A 16,273-nucleotide genomic window follows, 5' to 3' on the forward strand; every position below is an offset into this window, starting at 1 on the left:
GAAATTTTGTACAAATGTACCTTGATGTATGTACATTTCAAGCATGTAGGAATTTTGAAGGAAACAACTGCAGGTTATTTTTGAGAAGTGTTCCCCACTCGGTGGTGTTTCGGAGCAAGTCGTCCATATTTGTTTCATTTTTCTCTCTTATGTGCTTTTGTGCATCCTTAGATTTCTAATGAAGTAATAGGCAGTGAAGAGAAGCAGTCATAAGAAAACTTTTAACTACCCCTATTCCTTTCTCTCCCCCTCTCTACCTCTTCCTCTCTCGCTCTCTCAAAAGCATACATTCAGTAAAATATAACTCATGTTCATCAATGTTTTGTAAATTTACTACGATTTTCACTAGGGTGTTAGGGTTAGGGTTTTAGGGTCAGGGTTAGGGTTTAGAATTAATGTTATGGTTACGTTTTTTAGGGTCAGGGTTAGGGTTAGGGTTTAGGGTTAGTGTTAGGGTTAGTGTTAGGATTAGGTTTAGGATTAGGGTTGGGTAATCGTGCGGGTGTTAATCTGAAAAATTACAAATATGTGAAAAGTACCGACCCTGCCATCTATTATAACTTTTGTTGTTCTGTTTAATATATACATAGATTATGCCTCCAAAGAAGAGAGTTTGCTGGGGAAAGACAGCCACAGACTGCAGCAATTCACCACATTCCAGTAGCTACTTTGAACATAATGCAAAATGGTGCATCAACACCTTCTGCCCAATCTGATAGAATTCTGGCAAAACTGTTTAGCAACAGATCGCCAGCAATTGCTTCATCACAAATTGCCATCCTAGTTCCTGTGAAAAGGGATTACCCTGCTATGTATAATCAGGGCAGCGCAAAAAGTTGTTTTGCACAAGCATTTCTATAGCCAATTACACGGATGAAATTTACGTATGCTTAATAATTTTACGCAAAACAGCTTTCAGACTTTCCCTGTTAATTTCATCGTCTTTTGAATTATGAACATATTTACATCATAAGGGTTTTTTCATTGTAAGGCTTTCTTTTTTAGTTGATTTTCAGCTAGCAAGACTTATCGTACATGGCATAATAAGTCACACCCGGACAAGGTCGGGTAATACTGCTAGTATATATATATATATATATATATATATAATATTAGGGATAAAAATCCAAATTTACAGGTAAAAACTCAATTAAATTCGATTTATCAAAAATTAAAATTATAGTTCTTTTTAGTGTATTTACTTATTAAATTTTTCTATATGTGACTGTGAATTTTCATGGATGAGTTCATGAACTTTGGTTCTTTTCTCTAAATTATATATATATATATATATATATATATATATATATATATATATATATATATACTGGAGTAAGCACATAAATGTGAAACAAGGTGGAAAAAAAAGAGTACTCAAATACTAGAACTAGAGTAATATGCTTTGTTTAAAAGCAGCAGAATTATAACAAAAGCTGTTACTCAGAGTTTCATGTTCCTGTTTGTTGGACAGGCTTTGTTAAAATAGAACACGAATAACGATATGATCAAAACTGGTTAAAGGATACACCTTTAAAAATGGATTTGTTTCATTGGTCCTTTCAATTAATGGTCTTAAGCATGCAATGAACAAAATAAATGAATTCAATATAAATTCATCCTATTATAAAATCGAAGGAAACCTTAAATCGAAGAGTAGATTCAAAATACATGTTGTAAGTAATTGTATATGAAATATAATTCAATTAATACATTAAAATCAAAATTGAAATTTTCACGTTGCACTACATAAATATTTTACAACAGTAAAAACCCATACTAGACCATTTATAATATACATATATACATCAAAATACACAGATGCATGCACATAGTTACATACATATACAAGACATAAATATAAGCACAAATACACATGTACATATATGCACGCAACCATAATAAATAATCCTAATACTATAAAATCTAATCCCACTGAACAGAAACATATAACTAAATATGGCACATGTAAAAATAATAAGTTATGTCCTTTAGAAGGCAAATGTAGAAGGTTCAACATTTTATATAGATGTACTGCTACTAAAGTGGAGGCGCAATGGCCCAGTGGTTAGGGCAGCGGACTTGCGGTCATAGGATCGCGGTTTCGATTCCCAGACTGGGCGTTGTGAGTGTTTATTGAGCGAAAACATCTAAAGCTCCACGAGGCTCCAGAAGGGGATGGTGGTGAACCCTGCTGTACTCTTTCACCACAACTTTCTCTCACTCTTACTTCCTGTTTCTGTTGTGCCTGTAATTCAAAGGGTCAGCCTTGTCACACTGTGTCACGCTGAATATCCTCGAGAACTATGTTAAGGGTACACGTGTCTGTGGAGTGCTCAGCCACTTGCATGTTAATTTCATGAGCAGGCTGTTCTGTTGATCGGATCAACTGGAACCCTCGACGTCGTAAGCGATGGAGTGCCAACAACTGCTAGTAAAACTGCTAGCTCACATAGTAAGGTATATTTAGGGAACTCCATTAACTTTAAACAAAGATTTTTAGCGCATATACATTAATTTAAACTGGATATCATGAACAACACTACCTCATTGGCAGCATATGTACATAAACTCAAACAAAGAAATATTAACTATAAATTATCCTGGTCAATTATTGACTCAGCTACACCATATACCCATAAATCTATTTGTTGTCTATGTACAAAAGAACTGCTATACATATTATCATATAAGCAAAATAATTTGATAAACTACCAATCGGAAGCATTATCCACATGTAGACATTAGTTTTATAAAACTTCTAAACACGACAAGAAATCATTTAGAAAAGTCACATTAGTATTTTGTATTTTATATTTTATTACCATCAAGATTACTGTAAGTAAAAAAAATTAAAAAAACTTTAAATTAAATTATTTTAAATCAAACACATATATTCACAAGATATAGATTATCTATTAAATAGATACTTAGAGCTTATCCTCTTGATACTTGAATCTACACTCTTTTAATATATAATTAATTAACTTTAAATATATTACATCAATTTACTCTATACCAAGTCAATACACAACCATATCTACATTTGCATAAAATATTAACTAACGATGGTATATACTGGTTTTATCTCAATAATAATAAAAATAACAAATAATCACTTTTATTCTCAGGCATTTATGGATTACACACGAAAAAAGAAATGGATCATAGGATTTCTATCTCTATACAGCCATCATGAATTTTTATTCTACCTTTTTAGAGATTTTGCTCAAATTTATACGAACATAAATATATGAAAACCAATAAGTTTTTTAAACAACATTTTCCTCATTCGATTTAAACTGCATTTTTTCCATTCAATTTTCTCCACCAAAGTTCATCCTTTCGACTCAATTCTCTGATGAGTGGATATACTTCTCAATGATGCTTATCAACTTTAGATTTCATTTTAAGAGGAAGTATATTCATGAAACGACTGTAACAACTTTTAAACATTTAAAAACCTTTTAACAATCATAGCTGTACTTTATTTATCTATTAATGCAATATTGCTAATATTATATACTTACTTATTCTTATTATGATTTTTAAGATATATCTATTCTACTATTTTACTCTCTAATATTTGTGGCACTCCATCGATTACGCCGACGAGGGTTCCAGTTGATCTGATCAACGGAACAGCCTGCACATGAAATTAACATGTAAGTGGCTGAGCACTCCACAGACATGTGTACCCTTAAAGTAGTTCTCAGGGAAATTCAGCGTGACACAGAGTGTGACAAGGCTGGCCCTTCAAAATGCAGGGAAGAAAGAGTGAGAGAAAGTTGTGGTGAGTACAGCAAGGTTCGCCACCACCCCCTGCCAGAGCTTCATGGAGCTTTAGGTGTTTTCACTCAATAAACACTCACAATGCCTGTTCTAGGAATCGAAACTGCAATCCCACGACTGCAAGTTCACTGCCCTAACCACTGTGCCTCCACTCTCTAATATATATTTAAATATATATGTATTATATATATATATATATATATATATATATATATATATATATTGCAAGAGAGTTAGGGGTTGAGGATTCAACCCACTAAGGGATAGTATCTATCCAATATACTGCTGGGAGGGTACCCAATTATTGTTACACTAGTGTTATACCAAGTGTAATAAGTGGGTGCGGGTAAAGGGGTGTGTGTGTGTATTTTACCCTAAATTTATATAGCAATTAGAAAATGGAGGATAATATGCTGTACCCAACGACTTGCAGACAGTGTAACCTGTTGAATTAATTAACTTAATTTGTAACTAAAGTGACAAAAAACCACAAAATACAAGTGTTTATGACAAACCATGTTATATTGACAACCGGGTTTACAAATAAAAGTACATAAGGAATTTGAGAATAAACATAAACCTACAGCTGTTTCGGCCTAGCGTTGGCATGCCCCATTCTATCTGAATAGCTCCTGCCGGAGTAATTAGCGGATGAAATGCTGAAATGGGGGTACATGCACTATTCGCTAGGCCTCTTCAGAGATTCACAAAAAATTCCATACAAATATACAGTAAGAGATAAAAACAAAAATGAGAAATGTTTCACAAGGAAACGTCTTGGGACCACTGCTTTTCATAGTGGCCTTCTCAGATATGCCCTCAGCTACCCAGATAGCTACAGGTGCTATGCAGATGATACGAAAGTTTCACAGAAAATACAGAACACCAGTGAAGATTCACATCTGCAGCAGGAGTTGGACTCAATTTACAGATGGGCTGAGGACAATGATATGCAGTTTAATGCTCAAAATTTCCAGGCCCAGTGCTACCAGCATCCAAAACTGAATATAAAACTTAGAGAGTACACTGGTCCACTGGGGATTACAATCCCAGAGCCTAAATCAGTGTGGGACCTGGGTATTGACATGAGTGACGATACTTCTTTCCAAGTGCTTATCACCAGGATGGCGACAAAGTGCAGACAACTAGCTGGATGGATCCTAAAAACGTTCAGAACCAGAGAGAAGGAAACCTTGATGGTTCCCTGGAGAACATTCATCCTCAGCTGCCTGGACTATTGCTCCAAGCTATGGTCACTTAATAGAGTAAAATTAACAGCGAACCTTGAAGCAATCCAGCAAAGCTTCACAAAGAAGATCAACACATTGCAACAGCTCAGCTACTGGGAAAGGCTGAAACAGCTAAGACTCTACTCCCTGGAGTAAATACATATAAATAAATATATATATATATATATATATATATATATATATATCAACATATACATACATACACACACACACACACACACACATATATATATATATATATATATAAAAAGTGCCACACCCTAACAGTTGAGGGAACCCGTGGAAGAGGTAGGCCCAGGAAGACCTGGGCTGAGGTGGTGAGGCAAGACCTTCGTACATTGGGCCTCACCGAGGCGATGACTACTGACCGAGACCTTTGGAAATGTGCTGTGCGTGAGAAGACCCGGCAAGCCAAGTAAGATTGTTGCCAGTGCCCCTGGACTGGCTCTTGTGCGGGTGGCACATAAGATGCACCATTTTGAGCGTGGCCATTGCCAGTACCGCCTGACTGGCCTTCGTAGGATTTTCGAGCGAGATCGTTGCCAGTGCCCCTGGACTGGCTTGTGTGGGTGGCACATAAAAGACACCATTTCGAGCGTGGCTGTTGCCAGTATCGCCTGACTGGCCTTCGTGCAGGTGACACGTAAAAGCACCTACTACACTCTCTGAGTGGTTGGCGTTAGGAAGGGCATCCAGCTGTAGAAACTCTGCCAAATTTAGATTGGAGCCTGGTGTTGCCATCCGGTTTCACCAGTCCTCAGTCAAATCGTCCAACCCATGCTAGCATGGAAAGCGGACATTAAACAAGGATGATGATGATGATGATATATATATATAATATAGGAATAAATGTATATATTTACATATATATAAAAATATATATATAAATAAAATGTATATGTAAACATATATATATATATATATATATATATATATATATATATATATATATATATATATACATATATATATATATGTATATAAGTTTGTAGTGGGGGTGGTTGCTCTGAGAGTATAGCAACTAGACTAAGAATAGCATGGGCATAGATCAGGGAGCTCCTACCTCTGCAGGCAACTAAGGGCTTCTTGCTCAGGGTGAAATGTAGACTGTATGATGCATCTGTACGAACTGCCATGCTACACAGCAGTGAAACATGGGCCATGAATACTGAGGACATGTGTAGGCTTGAAATAAATGAAGCTAGTATGATCCACTGGATGTGTAATGTCAGTGTGCATACAGGACAGAGTGTAAGTGCCTTAAGAGAAAAGTTGGGCATAAGAAGCATCAAATATGGTGTGCAAAAGAGGCGACTGAACTGATATGGTCATGTGTTGCGAATGAATGAAGACAGCTGTGTGAGGAAGTGCCACTCTCGAACTGTAGAAGGAACCTGTAGAATAGGTGGACCCAGGAAGACATGGGATGAGGTGGTGAAGCATGACCTTCAAACATGGGCCTCACTGAGGTAATGACAGGAGACTGGGCCCTTTGAAGATATGCTGTGATTGAGAAGACCTGGCAACTAAAGTGAGATCGCAGGCATGCATGTTTGGCCCTGTTAAGAATAGCCCTGATGCACTGGGTAATATGATATGCTTAAGAAGACCTGCTGAGTCAAGTAAAACCAATATCGTAGCTAGGGCCAGTGCTCCCTAACTGGCTCCCGTGCTGGTGGTACATAGAAAGCACCATCCAAATATGGTCGATGCCAGGTTCACCTGACTGGCTCCCATGGCAGTGGCACGTAAAAAGCACTAACTGATCATGGCCGATGCCATTACCTCCTGACTGGCTCTTGTGCTGGTGGAATGTAAAAAGCAACATTCGAATATGATCGATATCCGGCTGCCTAACTGACTTCTGTGCTGGAGGCACCTAAAAAGCAGCCACTACACTCTCGGAGTGTTCGGCGTTAGGAAGGGCATCCAGCTGTAGAAACATTGCCAGCTCAGATTGGAGCCTGGTGCAGCCATCTGGCTCACCAGTTCTCAGTCAAACGATCCAATCCATGCCAGCATGCAAAATGGACCTTAAACGATGATGATGATATATAAATGTGTGTATGTGTGTTTGTTTGTTGATCAAAAGTTTTCTCCATTTTCTGATTGTTTAAGTATGATTACCAATAAACTTTTGTTTATTCTGTTAACTGTATTCTATGAGCATAGTTTGCCTGCGTACTCATACCCAGGGATAGCACAGGTAATTGACACCGATACTAAATACAGATACTTTTATCCCTTAGTCGTTTACTACAGTCACTAACTCTGCTTACCTTTATATATATATATATATATATATATATATATATATATATATATATATTTATTTATTTATTTATATATATATATTTATATATATATATATTTATATATATATATTTATATAATCAACAAATTATAAAAACAAAACTGAAATTTTAAAAGTAATACAAAAAATAGGTCAACCATACAATATGCAATTATCATACCTGTGCATATTCTTTTTCTATAGCTGATCTTTTCTGGCTGAAGATTCTGAAATGATAACAATTATATAAAATAAGAGAAAAGGAAGCAATTAATTAAAATAATGAAATTGATTTTAAATAGATTTGATTAATGAAGGCAATACTAATGATGAGCTATTTACTCACCATAAATTAACATGAACTATTGATATATATTTAAAAGTGGAATGCAGATAATACAAGGTAAATCTACTTCTTCCTCCTTGCTACTATCACTGGCACCACCATCTCCTCTTCTTCCTTGTTAGTGATTTTTCTTTTTAAGACAGGCGTTTTAACATTTTGATCAATTCGTAAATGCATTTGCCCATATGATGCAGGTGGACTGTCCTTTGTCTTTTGATTATCAAATATGCTTCAACATTAATCGAATGTCTTATGAGTGCTGATCGCAGAAAGAAACTATTCTACTTTTGTAAATGGCTTCTGAAAGAGTACTTTGTGATCTCTACGTGCTTTGTTAATGTGATTCTCGTAGAAGCATTATCATGATATATAATATCTTTTTCTAGATATTTGCCATTTAGAAGAACAAAGTTCTAAATATTAGCAATTGCAAGCCTGCTCCTTTCCACAGCCAAAATTTTTGCATTGTGGTTCTTAGTGGCACTAAATATATTTTTCAGGCAACTATAGATTTTCTTTATATTTTATTGAATGCCTTGGAGTTTATGGCTCTTAAATATTTTTGTATTATGATAAGTAATTGTAAGGGAACACTGTTTTTTTTCATAAAAATTAGAAGAGGGTCAAAAAGTTATAAAGGACAAATGCAAATCATTTATAATCACATAAAATTATTTATTGAATGCTTTTACGAGTTATATTTTAAGATAAATTGTGATGTATTGATTTCATATAAATCATAATATCAAATGCACACAAACACACACACATGCACTAGATGGTAACTAAGTCAACAATATACAGCACTAAAGAAGAAACAAACAACAGATAAATCTAAAATATATATTGGGACAACTAAGCTGACATTCAAAAATTGATTATATAAATACAAACAATTTTTTATCAGTCCTGAAGGAAAATGCACTGCGGCTTTGTCAAAATTTATATGGTTTGTGCATGAGACAAGTTCTCACAAATTCAAAATTACCTGATCGATTGTAGATAATGCACAAATATATAGAAATGATGACTTCAAATCAAAAATGTAGTGTGACTTTTGAGTGGAAAATTAAGAATATTGTTCTAAAGCAGTAATAGTTTCAACAAAAGAACAGAATAATTAGTGCTTTAAATTTTAATTTAGTTCAGGAAATAAAAGCATTGATCTTGAAGTGTTTAAAAAAGATAAAAGGATAAATATTTAATTGACAAAGTTGAAATTATGGTGAAAACAAATAAAAGAAAGAAAAAGAAAAGAAATGAAGAAGCCCCAACTTTCCTGAGGTTTATAAAATATCGCTAGTAACTAATTTCAACAGATATATTCTTTTATTTGTCTCAGTCATTTGACTGTGGCCATGCTAGAGCACTGCCTTTAGTTGAACAATCTGACCCCAGGACTTATTCTTCATAAGCCAAGTACTTATTCTATAGGTTTCTTTTGTTAAACTGCTATGTTACGAGGATGTAAACACACCAACATTAGTTGTCAGGTGAAGGTTGGGGGGACAAACACAGACACATAAACATATACATACATATATATATATATATATATATATATATATATATATATATATATATATATATATATATACGACAGGCTTCTTTTCAGTTTCTGTCAACCAAATCCACTCACGAGGCTTTGGTTGGCTCGAGTCTATAATAGGAGATACTTGCCCAAGGTACTATGCAGTGGGACTGAACTTGGAAGCTTCTTATCACACAACAACACCTGCACCTATATCTTTATCTTTTACTTTGGAATGTGGTCATGCTGGGGCACCACTTTGGAGGGTTGTGTCAAACAAATTGACCTCAGTATAATCTTGAAGTTTGGTACTCATTCTATTGGTCTCTTGTGCTGAAGTACTAAACTGCTAAGTTATGGGGATGTAAACATACCAACACTGGTTGTTAAGTGGTGGTTGGGGGAAAACAGAATTGCAAACATACACACACACACAATCACCACCACCACCACCACCACCACCATCATCATTATCATTTAATGTTCGTTTTTTCCACGCTAGCATGGGTTGGATGGTTTGGCAGGAGCTGGCAAGGCCAAGAGCCACGCCAATTTCCATTGTGTTTTGACTTGGTTTCTACAACAACTGGATGCCCATCCTAATGCCAACCACTTTACAGAGTGTACTGGGTACTTTTTACAAGGTACCAGCACCAACAGAGGTGCTTTTTATGTAGCACCATCACTGTTTGGGTAACCAAGTACCTTGTGAGACAAAAATCCTCAACTAGGAGTGGAGAATAATATTGAGGGGTGAAGGCTTTGTGTCAGTTGAGAGATTAAAGGTACAGAGGGACAGAGACAGGTGTCTTGCTGTAGATTAGATACATGGATACCCCAGTTGGACAAAAATGGAGAGAGAGGGAGAGAGTAAGATAAAGAGAGCAAGAAAGAGAGAGAGAGGGGGGAGAGAGAAAGAGATGATGGTGAAGATGTGTCAGGTCATGCCCTCAAGGGACATTTGGGGTGGTGAGAATAAGTGGGGTGATACAGAGGTTTGGACTGAGTGAGTGGGCAGAATAGAGGTGACTGGCGGTGAGCTGGCAGAAACGTTAGCACGCCGGGCGAAATGCTTAGTGGTATTTCGTCTGCTGCTACGTTCTGAGTTCAAATTCCGCCGAGGTCGACTTTGCCTTTCATCCTTTCAAGGTCAATAAATTAAGTACTAGTTACACACTGGGGTCGATGTAATCGACTTAATTCCTCTGTATGTCATTGTTTGTCTCCTCTATGTTTAGCCCCTCGTGGGCAATAAATAAATAAATAAGAATAGAGGTGACTGTAGCAAATGATGGAGAGAAATATAAGAGATACTCAAGGCCAGGGGTTGTGGTAGGTATGTGAGAGCATTGAGGTGATAGCAGATAATTGAGGAGATAATGATGGGGAACGACAGGAACAGAAGTGAGAAGTGAAAGGATGTGATTGGTGAAAACAGTAGGTGAGGGAGGATAATGGGAAATGAAAATGGATTGGGGTGGAGGGAGAAAAATAACTGAGAAAGCAGGGAAATGTAGTATGTGCCTATTCTGCTCTCAGGTGATAGAGAAGTGGTGGTTGTCAGGGGATGAAATCATCATCATCGCCTAACGTCCACTTTCCATACTAGCATGGGTTGGATGGTTTGACTGAAGACTGGCAAGGCAGGAGGCTGCACCAGGCTTCAATCTGTTCTGGCAAGATTTCTACAGCTGGATGCCCTTCCTAACGTCAACCACTCTGAGAGTGTAGTGGGTGCTTTTTATGTGCCACTGGCACAGGAGCCTGTCAGGTGGCACTGGCACTGGTTACACTCGAATGGTTCTTTTTACATGCCACTGGCAAAGGAACCAGTCAGGCAGCACTAGCATCAACCACACTCGAATGGTGCTTTTTATGTGCCACCGGCACGGGTGCCAGTCAGGTGGCACTGGTATTGGTCACACCAACGATTTCACTTGACTCAACAGGTCTTCTCAAGCACAGCATATCTCCAAAGATCTTGGTCACTAGTCATTGCCTCTGTGAGGCCCAATGTTCAAAGGTCGTGCCTTACCACCTCATCCAATGTCTTCCTGGGTCTACTTCTTCCACAGGTTCCCTCCGCTGTTAGGGTGTGACACTTCACACAACTGTCCTCATTCATACACAATATATGACCATACCAGTGCAGTTGTCTCTCTTGCACACCACATCTGATGCTTCTTATGTTCAACTTTTCTCTCAGGATGCTTACACTCTGTCATGTATGCACACTGGCATTACACATCCAGCGGATCATACTGGCTTCATTTCTTTGAAGTCTTTGCATGTTCTCAGCAATCACAGTCCATGTTCCACTGCCGTGCAGCATGGCTGTTTGCACAGATGCATCATACAATCTACCTTTCACTCTGAGTGAGAGGCCCTTTGTTACTAGCAGATGTAGGAGCTCTCTGAACTTTGCCCAGGCTATTCTTATTCTAGCAGCTATGCTCTCTGAGCATCCACCCCCCGCTACTGATTCGGTCACCTAGATAATGGAAGCTGTTAACTAGTTGTAGTTTTCCTCAAGGGAAATGGTTAACAGGAAGTGGGGGAGTGGCAAGAGGATGGAGGTGGGGGTTGGGCAGGGCCCCTCATTGACAAGCATTATGGAAATGGCTTTAAGATATCAATTCTGTTGAGGTGGACGGGTCTTCTTGAGTACAGTAAGGCGTCAGATATCCTGGTCCTATACATACATACATACATACATACATACACACACACACACATACATACATATATATATGTGTGACAGACTTCTTTTTTTAGTTTCTTCTACCAAATCCAGTCACAAGGCTTTGATCAGCCTGGGACTAAAGTAGAAGACACTTGCCCAAGGTACTGCAGAGTGGATCAGAACCCAAAACCACATGGTTGGGAAGTAAGCTTCTTATCCCCATAGCCATACCCATGCCAACAGTAGAATCCTGACAGTGACTATGTTGCAGAGGTAAGACAAAATAATAGACTGTACTATGTGTACACACATACACACACACACACACACATGCACATACTTTCTCTCTCACATCCACACACACAAGTAGCAAATTATATATATTGTGACTTATTTACTGATAATTTTCACTCACTAATAATGTTTGTTTATTAATAGTTGTAGCACACTGTATACAACATTCCAGACTATCTGGATTACCAGTTTATCTGCAGATGAATGGCATATTAGATTTTATACAGTCATACATTTCTGCCCTCCTTCTCCACTCATTTTGACAAGTCAGACTCACCCATCATGAATCTATCACAATAAATTCCTTTGGTCGCTAAATGTCATAACCTATATCATGGAGAGAACCTTGTTCCCAGACACCACAGTTGCTCCTTTCCTCTTACCACATAGCAACAAAAATTTATGCCCTGCCACTATAATCCACCACTGTGATCTCCTTTGGAAATTAATCCCTTTATTATCATATTTCTGTTGAAAGGTACTACCTTTATTTCAATTAATTTTGAAAATAATGAAGAATTTAGTAAAATATATTTATGACTAGCAGAAATACCCGGCTTTGCCCGGGTTAAAGAGAATAATGAAATCTAAAAACGCCGTCTAGACTACGCAACCCTCAACTGTTAGTAGCTATGATACCATATTTCTACATTAATAACTCTCCAATCCATGCCAGCATGGAACATAGACATTAAGTGGAATGCCAGTCTCTCATCTAGGAAGGCCTTGAAATCAATGTTACCAACTGGGGACTATGTGTGTCGCAGTGATAATAAAAAGACCCAAAGGAGGTCTGCAACGAAATAATTTTACTCAACACTTTGCAAGTGAATCAGTGGAGGCAAAGATGCGTCTCATTTACTTGACAATTTATGCACCACATTGCAGAAATCACAATGTAAGTATATCTGAAAGGGTAGTCTTACACTGTTGTACCGTTGAATTACAAATAATGCTCATCTGTTTATGTTCGGGTTAAAATTTCATCAACATCAAAAATATATGAATTTTCATGGGAGTTATGGCCGTTATACATAGAATATAATTTCCAAATTTCATAAAGATCCGTTCAGTACTTTTGACGTAGTTTTGGATAAGAAAACAAATGACTAATGTGTGTGTTTGTGTGCATGTGTTTGTGTGTGATGGGTGTATATATGTATAGATATCTGTATGCATGTATATATATGTATATATGTGTACATATTACATGTACATCTATATATATATACATCTACATATATGTATACATATACATGTATGCATATAGATCTATATCTATATATATCTATGCATATACGTGTATATGTATACATATACATCTCTTTCTCTCTGTCTCTGAAAGTATCTGTCATTACAGTATCGAAATGTGATTGTTTCAGTTAGTAGAATAACGTGTACATATACATGTATATGTATACATATACATATCTCTCTCTCTCTTTCTCTCTCTCTCTTCTCTCTCTCTCTCTCTCTTTCTCTCTCTCTTTCTCTCTCTCTCTCTTTCTCTCTTTCTCTCTCTCTCTCTTTCTCTCTCTCTCTGAAAGTATCTGTCATTACAGTATCGAAATGTGATTGTTTCAGTTAGTAGAATAGTTTCATTTTAAAGTGAAAGTATTTGACATGAGTGTTTTTGTTTCACTTTTGACACGTAATACTTAAATAGTGGAGGAGATACTATGTTGCCATGGGCTCGAACTCTGCAAGAAGTTAAAATTTTTTTTGACTAAAACACAACTGGAACCCTAAGTAAGGCATGTGTAAAATTTGAATGAAATTGGTTGCGTAGTTCTCGAGTTTTAGGGATTCACACAGACAGACAGACAGACAGACAGACAGACAGACAGACAGACAGACAGACAGACAGACAGACACACATTCTCATTTTTATATATATAGATTATTAAGCTAGTGTTTGGAACATTAATATAGAATTTTAATGGAAGGTTTTAGTTTAGATCCCTTAAAAGAGGAAGTTTGTAGTGTAAAACCAGGGATTGTCTCAGAAGGGTGAAGACAAACAAGATGGAAAGGTCTGAAAGCTAGATCATATGACTAAGATAATAAATTTTGTAATTACAGTCTCTGTTCCTGTTGATTTTGAAAACAATGGAGAATTTAGTAAAACAACTTTGTAATTATTAAGCTAGTGTTTGGAACGTGAATCCACATGAAATTTGGATGGAAGGTTTTAAACTTAGATCATTTTGGAACATGAAGTTTATATCATAAAGCAGTCCTGATGGGTTGGTATCAAAAGGGTTAAGGGTCTTTCATCTTGGAGACAACTTTTATTCTCAGTGACTTTCCTACTATAGGAACAAGACCTGAAATTTTGGGGAAGGAGGTTAGTTGATTACATCCATCCTAGTACTGACAGGTGCTTATTTTATCAACCCTGAAAGGAAGAAAGGCAAATATAACCTTGGTAGAATTTGAACCCGGTACATAAAGACAGATGAAATGCCACTAAGTATTTTGTCTGGCACATTAATCATTTTGCAAGTTTGCCATCTTAAATATCAGATTAATTTAGTACATTCTTCATTATTTTCAAAATGTATTGTAACAAAGGTTATGCAATTCAATAGATATAAAGTGACAAATGGATTTGTATATACACTGTGGATCAGTCTTTCCCACACATCTCTGCAAGTAAACTTTGTTAACAATTCACAATCTGTCAAGTCTTTATTGATAATAAAGTTGTAATGCATATTGACTCCTTTAGTCATTTGCTTGAGCCTAACCCATGAAACTGGCTTTATGCTTCAATTTGACCTACAAAACAGAGTTTGACACTCTTGGCAGAGTGATATAATAACTTGCACTTATTTTAACGACTGAATAACATGTGACAGACATACCGTATATCTTCCAGAAGTTCGACCTCCTGTTGATGTTTTGATTGCAATTTCTGCAGTTGTTCAGTGTGAATAAGTTTTAAAGCAGCAGCATGCTTCACCTAAAAAAAGGAAGAAGAAAAAAAACTCTTACTTTCATTCTACAAACATGGTTTTAATTTTTTAGAGAGTAACTTCAGGTGGAGATAAACATATAATCGTAATTGTAATCTTTAACAACATCAAGACAGAACTCAATACAATGTTGTGTAATTGTATAAATACAGTTGAAGATAGATATAATATGCTACTTCACAGTTTCACCAAATGAATTGCATACTATGCAAGGGGATATCCTATGAATTCAGAGTCATCCGGTACATTTCAAAGTCCAACTCCTAGTATCTCACAACTGGAAACTTTCAGGTATCACATGATATACAGCACAAGCCTCTATATCACCTCACCTCTTCTCACCACTTCCAGTGTCCCCTGAGGGCATATCTTAACACATCTTCACTATCATTTCACTCTCATTATCATACTAATCTTTTATTTGTTTCAGTCATTTGACTGTAGCCATGCTGGAACACTGTCTTTAGTCAAACAAATCCACCCCAGGATTTAATCTTTGTAAGCCTAGTACTTATTCCATTGGTCTCTTTTGCTGAATCACTATGTTACAGAGATGTAAACACAGTAACATTAGTTGTCAAGTGATGGTGGATGGACAAACACAGACACACAAACATATATATATATATATATATATATATATATATATATATATATATATATATATATATATATATATATATATATATATATATATTGAATAACTCTGTATGTATATATATATATATATATATATATATATATATATATATATATACATACAGAGTTATTCAAAATTAATGAATTGATTTCATTACACAATATTTTAATAAGGAAAAGCAATAGAAAACTCCAGCTAAGTCACAAGTATTTACTTACAATCAACTTTTATTTCCTGTCTTACAAGTGTTCAATGTGGCCACCACCTGCAGCACAGGCAACATCAATGCGATAAGAGAATTCCTCCCAGATGTGTATCAGCATATCACAGTCCACTGAGCTGATCGCTGTTGTTATTCGATGTGTGAGATTTTTTCGTGTGGGGATATGTAAAAGATCACGTTTATGTTCCACCACTACCTTCTAACCTCAATGACCTCAAACATTGAATAACAACAGTGATCAACTCA

General features: G+C 36.5%; 1 protein-coding gene across 18 annotated transcripts in view; it reads right to left on the reverse strand.

Annotated features, from left to right (window-relative positions):
• The window catches only part of LOC106881394 (F-BAR and double SH3 domains protein 2), a 178,842-nt gene that overhangs the window by 127,636 nt on the left and 34,933 nt on the right, over positions 1 to 16,273 (reverse strand). For all 18 annotated transcript variants that reach the window (XM_089364915.1, XM_052973715.2, XM_089364914.1 and 15 more), the window contains exons 2-3: positions 15,054 to 15,151; positions 7,514 to 7,559 (exon numbers count right to left, since the gene is read on the reverse strand). In XM_089364915.1, the coding sequence (XP_089221041.1) occupies positions 7,514 to 7,559; positions 15,054 to 15,151 (144 nt within the window). The remainder of the gene's footprint in view (positions 1 to 7,513; positions 7,560 to 15,053; positions 15,152 to 16,273) is intronic.

The sequence above is a fragment of the Octopus bimaculoides genome, chromosome Z (genome assembly GCF_046866305.1).
Source record: "Octopus bimaculoides isolate indiv1 chromosome Z, ASM4686630v1, whole genome shotgun sequence".
Taxonomy (NCBI): Eukaryota; Metazoa; Mollusca; class Cephalopoda; order Octopoda; family Octopodidae; genus Octopus; species Octopus bimaculoides.